Here is an 11,421-nt window from a genome sequence, read left to right on the forward strand (position 1 = left end):
AGAAACTATCCCGGGGTCGTGAGACGAACTCTATCTTGTATGCCGAGGATACAACTTCCCTGACCCATGCGTCCTCTACTGAGGAGATCCAGACGTCCCTGAAGAAGAGGAGACTGCCGCCCAGCCTGGGAGGTGTGCTGGGGTCTTGCCGAGAGTAATGCCGATCTTCCAGTCCTGGACCTGGAGGATCTACCCTGGGAGTAGCGAGGACGCCAGGAAGCAGTGGGCCTGAAGGATACGATCTTCTCCTGACGTGCCTGTGGCCTCTGTTGCTGCTGGGGAAAGGAGTTTGACGCCGCGAAGCGACGAAAAGACCGAAATGGACGACGAGGTTTAGCCTGGGGAAGAGTGAGAACTTGTGCCCCCGGTGGCGTCCTTAATGATTTGGTCCAGCTTAGAACCAAAGAGACGAGACCCCTGAAAGGGCAGGCTGGTAAGGGACTTTTTGGAAGACCAATCCGCCTGCCAAGCCTTAAGCCAAACGGTCCGGCGGATGGCAACCGCGTTGCTGGACGCCTGAGCCGCACAAGACGCGGCATCCAGGGAGGCTGACCAGATATTCACCCGCGTGAGAAATTTGGTTGGCAAGTTCCCCCAGCTGTCCGGACGGAGCCCTGTCCAGAATGCCCCGACAGAGTTGTTTGGCCCATTTGGATATGGATTTTGAAACCCAAGTGGAAGCAAAGGCCGGGCAAAGACTAGCTGAGGCCGCTTCAAAGGCTGACTTCGCGAAAGATTCTATGACCCTATCGTTAGAATCCTTCAGAGATGCTCCGCCGGACAGTGGGAAGGACCGTGTTGGTGGACAGTCTGGAAACTGGAGGATCCACCAAAGGAGAAGCAGTCCAATTAGCGGTGAGCTCCGGAGAAAAGGGATATAAAACGCCAAGTCGCTTTCCTCTCTGAAAGCATCTGGTCGGGTTCTCTCTTTCTCTGGTCATAATCTCCTGGAATTCCAGGTGAGGAGTGAAAAACTTGGAAGGTGGTTTAGCCTGTCTAAACTAAACCGCCTGATCAGCGGGTTCTGTAGAGGACTCCTTGATGCCACAGGTTTGATTTATCGCTGCAATGAGATTCTGAACCATATCCCTCATGGTAGGGATTTGGTTCGAATCCAGCTCCGAAACATCCTCCGAAGGCGCATCTGAGAACGCCTCGCCTGACTCGGGGGAGGAGGACCGGGGGAAAGTCGACCACAGAGAAGGACCGTGTGGTGAGATGGAGTGAGAAGAAGACTCAGACCGGCGTTCCTGTCTGGACCTTTTGCGGCTTGCAATGGAGGGCTCGGACGGAGCTTCCTGCGACCCGCTGGCTACTGCAGGAGTCTGCAGGGGTAATCGGTCCAGCACTGACAAGTGTTTGAGACACCCATGTTAGATCCGCCACCGATTGTGACAGAGCGGAAACCCAGCCTGGGGTGGGGGTATCGCTCAAGCGGGGCAGCCGGGGGATCCTCGGCGGTGGGAACTATCGGGTTGCTGCAGGCCTGACTGTGGAGAGGACTGACCTGAGGGAAGTTTGCAGTTACAAGACGAACATGCAAAGTATTTGACTAAGGCAGAAGAGGAATTAGAGGAAGAAGTAGGAGGACGAGAGCGGCCCCCTTTAGAGGTAGACATTTTGAAGGGTCCCTGAAGAAATGCCAGAGGGTTAGGGGACAGAGGGGAGTGTGTCTGCAGTGCAGAGCTACTCACGGCAGACGAAAACTGAATCCAGGTGGAGGACGTTGTCCAGCTTGCGGTAGGACCTCCGGGGAAGACTGTAGACAGGAAGGAGATAAGAGCTCCTGCCGCAATTCAAGAGGAACCGCATGAAAAACGCCAGATTGCGCGCTCTGCAAGGTGGTGGAGCGGCCGTGTGTGGCGCCAGGGGAATGGTGGAGTCTGCTGAGCGCCCAGGAGCACCAAGATGGCACTGGTGGGCGAAGAATGTGGGGAGAAGGTCGTCGGGCGGGAGAAAAGCCCGCCCGAGCAAACCGGAAGTGGCGGAGTCGCGGCGCCGGAAGTAGGCCCCGGCCGAAGCCGGGGACTAAATTAGAAGCCGGCGGCCGCTGGAGAGGACCGCGTACCGCGAGTCAGCTCCGAAAGGGGAAAACAGTGTGGCTATCTGTATGGGGCCGCGCCGCACAGAGCCAGGATGCGGCCGCAGGCAAGGCAGTGCGGCTGCCTGTATGGGGCCGCGCCGCATAGAGCCAGGATGCGGCCGCAGGCAAGGCAGTGCGACTGCCTGTAAAAGTGCGGCCGCCGTGGAGGAAGCAACGGGGTCGGTCACCATGGCCACCGCGCAAACGCTACTGCGGAGGTCTGTGCCAGAAAAAGTGCGGCCGCAGTAACAGCAGTGCGGCTGCCTGTAAGGCGCCGCGCAGCGCCGAGTAAAAATGCGGCCGCAGGAAAAGTAGTGTGGAAGCGCTCATATTTCCCCGCTCTTGTAGCAGAGAATCCGCAGAGACCCCCGAAGGAGAGACTGATGGGGAGGGAAAAGAATACTCACCTAAACATCCCACGCCGTCTGGTACTAACCTTAAAATGTGGAAGGTATTAGACGTCCGTGGAGCTGGTGATGGACGTCCTCGTCTCCTCCAACCGACAGGCTCTGGTGGGTGGGGACGGAGCTAGGACCGGACTTCTGAGCACGCTTGTGTTCCAGGATCTTGGCCCTGCTGTTGGATCTATGAGGATACGGGGTGGCAGTACACGCCGTACTCATAGTCCGTATTGTGGGATTACAGGTGTGACTGTTCACCCTGTATCCCTCTGGAAAACCTGAAAGAAAAAACGACGCACATTGAGGTAGATAAGGGTCTAATGAAAGACCCGTATCCACCTCTTACTGACACTAAGCTAAACTGAAGTGCATAATGCCAGTCGGTGGGGTGTACACTGCAGAGGAGGAGCTAACTTTTTTTGTGCATAGTGTCAGCAGCATACACCCATGGTTCCGGTGTCCCCCAATGAGAGGCGATGGAGAAAGTGAGGTGTTTGTTTTAACATTTTGATGGCCTTCTTTGTTGCACTTTCGTCGCTGTTTACCTCTGCAGGTCTACGGCAAAAATAGTTGTGCACATACCCCAATAAAAAAAAAAAAAAATGCCACATTTTCCTCCTTGGAATTGTACGATGACAGCAAACATAAGAATAATTTTTGTAAGGATATTGTTTATCCACATGCATTTTAATTAATAATTTTTATTATTTTCAGGGACTCTTAAACAAAGTTGTAGATCACAGCAAAGGATATAATGTATTACAGCTGGAGAAGTTATATGCCCTGCTGAGTCAGTGTATTTACAGGCATCGTAAGGAATATGACAAGACACAATTATTACAAGTAAGGAGGACGAACGCAGAACACGGTATCACGCAAACACTCGGGTGATAGATCACAACAATTTAGCCCCTTCTTTCTTGTAAATTTGTAATCTCTCTATCGTAACCTTGTGTTGTTGAGACAACTCTTACCCGAGATCCTCGGAAGCACCTCTATTAATGGGTTGCATATAGTTGTCAACCAAAACTGCAGAAATCCAGAGTAATTGTATTGAAATATCACATGGCCTAGACTGAGCGTCCTCGCAGGTAGAAGATGTCGTAAATGGCTGCAGTACCGTGATATTTGTTTTTTGTGTCTCTAAATCATTTTTTTTTTTCTTTTCCCGTTAGGAAATGGAGCGTGAGGTGACGCATTTCAGGATTTGAGATGACTCAACCGAACTTGTAAATTACCTCAAGATATCGTCTATCTAATATATTAAGTGTTTACTTGTACATATTCTAAAAGTCCCCTAATACAAAAATGTCCCAAGAGTCGTCTAGTTTTAAAGCTTGATGATATTTTTATGGATAACCAAATGTGTATATTCATTAATTATATTTAGACTTGAGCCAAAAGATTCACAGGACCTTGATTCTGTGGCCACTTCGTAGTCTGTGCTACTAGCAAATAGACGTGCAAGCTACTTGTCGGCATCTCCAGCGTTTATGATCAGGACTGGAGCACCAGCATTATGGCGTGAGGTTGGGAATCCTGGCAATTTAGGCTTGCAGGGCATCAGGTTGTCAGCCACAGATTATAGCCCTTGCCATTGGTTCAGGGTCTGTCTAATCTTTTTGCGCAACTCTAATTACTTTGTGTGTTTGGGTTTATAGAATCTTCGTCATGATCAGCCTTGTGTCTGGAGTCTCTATTTTTTTACATGTGCAGAATGCCATATTATGCTTCCACCAAAACCTACATACTCTGCTACCAAAACAAGGGGCATGCAGACCCTCAACATCTGCAGATAACGAGGCATTTGCATCGATCATAGAGTTCAGTCGAGGGTTTTCTTCCTTCTCTTAGTCTATGAAAGTGAGGAGTCTCCGATGACCGTGAAAGGAGCAGCCCAGGGGAGATGACACTTATGACACATACTAGATCACCTTATCCCGTCTCCTGCGATCCCTTCTTGCCGTCAACACTAAGGAAGAACATGAGGAAGGTGTTAATATGTTGAAAATATAGATCCCCCATCTCTACTGTAATCACTAGAGATGAGCAAAGATTTGTGGAAACCAGTTCCAACGTCTCGTCCAGCACTCACTTTCAGCCGACATATCTCCTGGGTGCCTCTGTTGCTTTCTATGCAAATGATCATTCAGTGACCGCAAGCAAAGATCTTTACATTGTTTAAGAATTGAACTAGAAAAAGCAGCATAATTATAGTTGCGCCGTTCAGTCATTTTACGGTTTCCTGATGTGTCATCACCTGGAGATAAAATGACCCTTTTCTATTCTGTTCAGGCCCATTTACACAGGCTGAGTGTCTGCCTTCAAGAAGATTTTTTTTTTTTTTTATAAATGTTCGCTCTCAATCACAGACCCTTGTAAACATGCCACAGATCAGCCAACAAACAATGAAAATGCTTGTTTGTCAGCAGATTGGAAAGTTCATTCTCTATTAATGCGACTCTCCACTGTGGCCCTGAAAAGATTAGCGATGTGTAGTCACCTACCAGGCGGCCAGCATTTGCCTCCCGTTGCCTACTGCATATGGGGGATAGGAGATGGATATACCCCTTTGAATATTACAATAATTATATTTTTAGTAACACGACACACTTGATTTAAATGCATATATATTAAGAACGAGATGAAGTAGGTTAATGCATAAGCCAAACATAGTTGCATAGTGGTGGTACAACAATATAATTGTCACTGCATCAGCTTCCACCTCAGAACCCGACACATGTTTCAACCCAACTTCATCATCCAGGGGTGAATAAGTACACCTGGCTTAGCTAGAACTGTATCTACTTATTTGCTGTAAAGGTGAATAGAATTTATTGTTCCGTTATCAGCCGATTCGACTGGGACGATACTGACTGTAATGTAGGAGCTCCAGGGAAATGCTCCTTCAGAACTTCCAGATCTCTCGTAGCTCGCTTCTGCCCTTTTATAAGCTGTGAACAAGACTCCGGTCTTGTGTTTTTAGCAATTGGAGAAATTCTTAAAACGTGTTAAATTGCAAACTCCTCATTTTTACCTATGGAAATTTGTTTGTGTATAAAGTACTTGTCTGTCCCTTCTCTCCTCAGAGCTGTTTTATCACGTGTTACATGTTCTTCTAAATAAATAAGTCATTGTTAATGGAAAGGCAGAGAACTGTGTGATTTCTTCTCCAGTACAGTAACACATCAGCACTGTGTACATGCGATACATGGAAATGTATCTAAATATTACGTTATGTAAAAAAACCTATTGTAAGAAGTATTTCAGAATTTCCCCCCTTTTGCTGTCACCCATAATCTGTACAAATCAATAAAAAAAAATAAATTGAAGTCTTTTTCGGTGAAAAAAAAAATAACTAAAATAATGTGGTTGCATAAGTCTGCACACCCTTAAACTAATACTTTGTTGAAGTCCCCTTTGAATTTAAGACAGCATTCAGTCTTTTTGGGTAGGCGTCTCGGTACGTGTTTAAAATCCCCCATTCAGCTTTTTAGCAGAGGCATGAACAACGGTTTGATGCAGAATTAACTAATATTCGAAACTGTTTAATTCTCTCCACCTTGACTAAAGCCCCAGTTCCTGCTGCTGAAAAACAGCCCCAAAGCACAATGCTGCCTCCACCGTCCTTTACTGTGGGGATGGTGTTCTTATGGTGATGCACAATGTTGGCTTTTGCTATAAAATGCAACTAACAAAATGTCGGGAATATCATAGAACATTGAGACTTCATATGGGGGTTAAATGGTACCTGTTACCACGTTTGGCCTACACGAGTTACGGCCTCCTCCTTTCAGGGCTGATATCTACAGCATTATAGAATGCTGTAGATAAGTCCCTGATCCGACCTGGAAGAGAAGAAAACTTTTATTATACTCGCCTGCGTGGCGGTCCGTTCCGATGGACGTTGCAGGTCCTAATCCAGTGCCTCCCATCTTCTTGCGATGCCACCCTCCTGCTTGATTTATAGACTCCCCGGCATCACGCTCCTGCGCAGTCGTACTTATCTGCTCTGTTGCGGGCAGAGCAAATTCCTGCAGTGCGCAGGTGCCAGGCCTCTGACTTTCTCTGGCGCCTGTGCACTTGCAGTACTTTGCTCTGCCCTCAATAAGATGGGAGGTGCCGGTCCAGGACCTGCGACACCCATCGGACCGGACCGCCCCGCAGGTGAGTATAAGTAGTTATTTTTCTGCTCTTGCGGGTCGGATCTGGGGCTTATCTATAGCATTATAGAATGCTGTAGATAAGAGATACGGCCACCACCTTTCAGGGCTTATCCGCCAAACCTGGTGACAGTTTCCCTTTAATCTGAATCCATGTCAATACAGGTAGCTGTGTACCGTCTGCTATGTAACATGAGTTTACATGTGACTGACTTAATCTGAGCGTAACCACATCTCCTATCATAAGTGTTCACACTTGCAACCACTTAATTTTATTTCTCCCCTCAAAATGATTTCAGCTTGTTTCTTGGTTGATTTGCGCAGATTATGGGTGACATTAAAGGTGGGAAAAGTTTCAAAATTATTTTTGGTATGATTTTTTTTTTAATGACAATTTGGGCATTTTAGCAGGGGTTGTGTAGACTTCACACTGTACATTACACTCTGATGTCCCCACAGTACAATCCTCAAACAGTATGATTCTCCCACTCATCATGGTGGTATCCACAGCCACCACACACAGTATGATGGTCCCTATAGTATATACAGTATACACACTGACACTCCCTCCCTGTTTGCTTCTCCTATATTACTAGTCTCTGCAAGTCTAGGTATTGCCTGAAAACCTGCCAAGTCCTAAAATTCATGTGCCAGTCTCGGGTAAAGGGACTTTCTAGGTCCAGACTGTACCTTGACAAACTGATGACATGAGGACCTACTGGCTCCCTGCTCCACCATTATATTAACCTCTTAACGACATGATCTACTGTTGCGTCATATACCGGGCTCCCTGCCTTTGATATACAGCCTTGAGAGGAGGATGTCGTGAATGCTAGCTTCTGGAAGGTGTTCAGAAGAGACCATCATTTTTGCTGTATGCAGCAGTACTGTGCTGTTGCTGTATATAGCACAAGCGATCTGATCGGGACAACTGGGTAGAGTGAAAAGTTAAAAAAAATAAATAAATCAAAGTTCAAATCACACCCCTTTTGCCCCCCATTTAAAATTACACATGTGGCATAATTACATTTGCAAAAGTCCGATCTGTCAAAATATAAAATTAATGCGATCTAAATAAAAAAAAAATCTAAACGTCAATTAGTTTTTGGATTCTGCAAAAAGAGGCAATAAAAATATTGTCTCTATCCCAAAGTGGCATCGATTAAAAAAAAAAAAAAAAAAAAAAGCACTCACAAGCCCATTGCGACACGTGATGAGCTTGCGAGTGAACAACACGGTCGGTGCATGTTGTAAAGGAGAAAACACCGAGCGAGGAGAGCTTAGACCAGCCTCCAAAACAGAAGTCACTGATGGTCATTAACAGTGTCTGTTTTGGGGTCTGGGCTGGCCTCTGTTCTTCCTGCATGCAGCGTTCTCTCCTTACAATGTGTACTTACAGTGCGCTCTCTTGCCAGCGCTTTCTCTCTAGAACTGGTGACTGAGCGCACCGTCATTGCACTTTCAGCAGGAGAAGCATGTTGAGCATGCATCGGAATTGAGAGCCCAGCAGGGACTAGCCCAACCCATGAATCTGATGTCACTAATGACTATTTCAGGGTGGGGGAAGCAGCTGGATTGAATAACTGTTCAGCGGACTGTATCGGACACGGCAGGATTAGATAAGATTGCATAGCTCCGTGGACAATTATTGTGAGCTGTATCATTGCTGCTCTCTGATCAACCGCTGGATGCCCGAAACTGGTGCAGACGCAGCCTCATTCAGACGGCGCAAACATCTGATCGAGGCTTTACACTGATCAGAGCAGTCAGTGCCCACATCACAGCAGTGGGATAACATCACTACTGTACTCTGAACACTGCAGTGAGCGCAGGTCGGGCAGCTTGACACTATACTAATACCAGCGTATCAACCTGTTTCACCTGGAAGAAGTTACTGCGGCAGCTTTGCTCTAAAAGCTGGACTGTGGTGGTGACTTCAATCAGTGAAAACAGGTTTGCCTTTGTAGTAGAATGCCAGGCTATCCGACATGTGCTCCTGTCGCCGTGCGCCGCTAAGCACTGTGTGCTCAACACAGCACTGGGCTACAATAAAATGGCGCCTTCCCATCTTGAGCTATGGACTGAACACTTCACAGCTGAGCTAGCCACAGTATAGGCGATGCGGTCGGACACCCCCTCCATCTCCTGTGTCCAAGATCCGCTGTATTTGCGGTATGTTAGTGTCATGCTTAGTTACTAGTAATGAGCGAATATACTCGCTTGGGTGGTCTCTGAGTATTTGTGACTGCTCGGAGATTTAGTTTTTATTGACCGCAGCTGCATGATTTACAGCTACTAGACAGCCTGAGTACATGTGGGGGTTGCCTGGTTGCTAGGGAATCTCCACATGTAATCAAGCTGTCTAGTAGCTGTAAATCATGCAGCTGAGGTGAAGAAAACTAAATCTCCGAACACTAACAAATACTCGGAGGTCACCCGAGCGTGCTCAGGAAATCCCGAACAATGAGTATATTCGCTCATCGCTATTACACATACACCAGCAAATAGAAATGGCAGATACAGAAAAAAATTAAAGTTCAAACAATATTTATTTTGTTTAAAAATAAATGTTTATAATATGATCAATAATATAAAAATTGTGACCTTTTCCCTTTAATGGCACTGCACCCCACCTCTTTATACCTGCGGAGCCCACTCCATACAAGTAGTGCTGTAAGGGGCATGTCAGCAAGTGGTTACCCTGATGCACCGCTATGTGTAGAACAAGTCATCACATGATCCAAGCTTCAAGTCCCCTAAGGGATTATTAAATGCAGTAAAAAGTGGGGAAAAAGCTGAAATAAAAAAAAATCGCCCCCCTTTCACCTCATTAAAAATAAAACATAAAATAGATATACACACATTTGGTGTATGCCAGAATTAGGATTGAGCCGCCATAAAATGCAATAAGGCGATCAAAACGTCATATACCCCAAACTAGAATCGGTAAAAACATCAGGACAGGGCATCAAAAATAAGCCCGTCCACAGCCCCATATTCTGAAAACTGAAAACCTTACGGATCTCGTAAAACAGCGACAAAAGCAAATTTTTTTTCTTACAAATTTCCGCCTGCGCTTATTTGATGGATTTTTGACACCTCCAAAAATGCAACATGTTGCGTTCGCCGTTCCCAGCCGCATACCGCGTAACAACGCATGCGTAAGCAAAAGCATGTCCATGCGTACACCATGTTAAATATATGGACGCATGCGGATCTATGCGGGTCAAACGCTGCGCACAAAGATGCAAATGTGAAACCAGCCTTAAGGTACCGTCACATTAAGCGACGCTGCAGCGATATAGACAACGATGCCGATCGCTGCAGCGTCGCTGGAGAGCTGTCACACAGACAGCTCTCCAGCGACCAACGATGCCGAAGTCCCCGGGTAAACATCGGGTTACTAAGCGCAGGGCCGCGCTTAGTAACCCGATGTTTACCCTGGATACCATTGTAAATGTAAAAAAAAAAAAAAAAACACTCACATTCCGGTGCCTGTCACGTCCCCCGGTGTCCGCTTCCCTGCACTACTCCTGCATCCTGTGTAAGCGCCGCCGGAAAGCAGAGCGGTGACGTCACCGCTGTGCTCTGCTTTACGGCCGGCTGACGCAGTGCAGGGAAGCGGACGCCGGGGGATGCGACAGACACCGGAATGTGAGTATGTAGTGTTTTTTTTTTTTTTTTTACATTTACAATGGTAACCAGGGTAAATATCGGGTTACTAAGCGCGGCCCTGCGCTTAGTAACCCGATGTTTACCCTGGTGACCAGTGAAGACATCGCTGAGTCGGCGTCACACACGCCGACTCAGCGTGTGATCCAGCGACGAAATAAGGTGCTGGCCTTCTAGCTCCGACCAACGATGTCACAGCAGGATCCTGATCGCTGCTGCGTGTCAAACACAACGATATCGCTATCCAGGACGCTGCAAATGTCACGGATCGTTGTCGTTCTAAAGTCGCTCAGTGTGAAGGTACCTTTAGGCTATGTGCACACATTGTGGATTTGTGTGTGGATTTTTCCATGTAGATGTTGAAAAATCAGCAGGTGAAACGCACTGCGTTTTACCTGTGGATTTCCTGCATTTTTGTGCAGATTTCACCTGCATTTTTACACCTGCGGATTCCTATTAAAGAAAAAGTGTAAAACGCTGCGGAATCTGCACACAGAATTGACATGCTGCAGAAAATAAACCGCAACGTTCCCGTGCCGTGTTTTCCGCAGCATGTGCACTGCGGCTTTTATTTTCCATAGGTTTACTTGGTCAATTCCGCTGTGGATTCGCAGCCAAATCCGCACCGTGTGCACATACCCTGGCTTAGAGGCTTTTTTTTCCCCCATTTTCCAGAACGGTATATGGTAGAATATACAGTGTCATGCAAAAACTGCAACTCATGTCACAAAAAAACAAAAAACTAGCCCTCATTTGGCTATAGTTGCAGAAAAATGAAAAGGGGTTCAAAATCGTGCCAAGTCGCATTGGCGATGGACGCTGTGGGACAATGACATTGACTTATAGTCACTTTCGTTATCAGTGCGAGCGATTATAGGGATTTTTTTTTTTTTTTTTATACACTTTCCTGCCCAAAAGCCCCTGATACGTTTCCAGCCCCCCATTTCCTCTCCTCACACCTAATTTGCATAGCCATCACTTTCCTCTCCATTTTTGTCCCCTCATGTAATGAATAATCATAAAATACTTTATAGTTTTGACTAAAATTCGCGTATGGAGATGTGATTCCCGGGGTTTCCTGGAATTTTCCTCCACGTGTGTC

General features: G+C 46.7%; 1 protein-coding gene across 2 annotated transcripts in view; it reads left to right on the forward strand.

The window, feature by feature from the left end:
• The window catches only part of ATAD2 (ATPase family AAA domain containing 2), a 67,100-nt gene extending 61,472 nt beyond the window's left edge, over positions 1–5,628 (forward strand). For both annotated transcript variants that reach the window (XM_077271174.1, XM_077271173.1), the window contains exons 27-28: positions 3,199–3,327; positions 3,660–5,628. In XM_077271174.1, coding sequence (XP_077127289.1) covers positions 3,199–3,327; positions 3,660–3,695 — 165 coding nt within the window. In that variant the 3' untranslated portion in view covers positions 3,696–5,628. The remainder of the gene's footprint in view (positions 1–3,198; positions 3,328–3,659) is intronic.
• The last annotated feature ends 5,793 nt before the right edge of the window (positions 5,629–11,421 follow it).

This window comes from Ranitomeya variabilis, chromosome 6 (assembly GCF_051348905.1).
Source record: "Ranitomeya variabilis isolate aRanVar5 chromosome 6, aRanVar5.hap1, whole genome shotgun sequence".
Lineage (NCBI taxonomy): Eukaryota > Metazoa > Chordata > Amphibia > Anura > Dendrobatidae > Ranitomeya > Ranitomeya variabilis.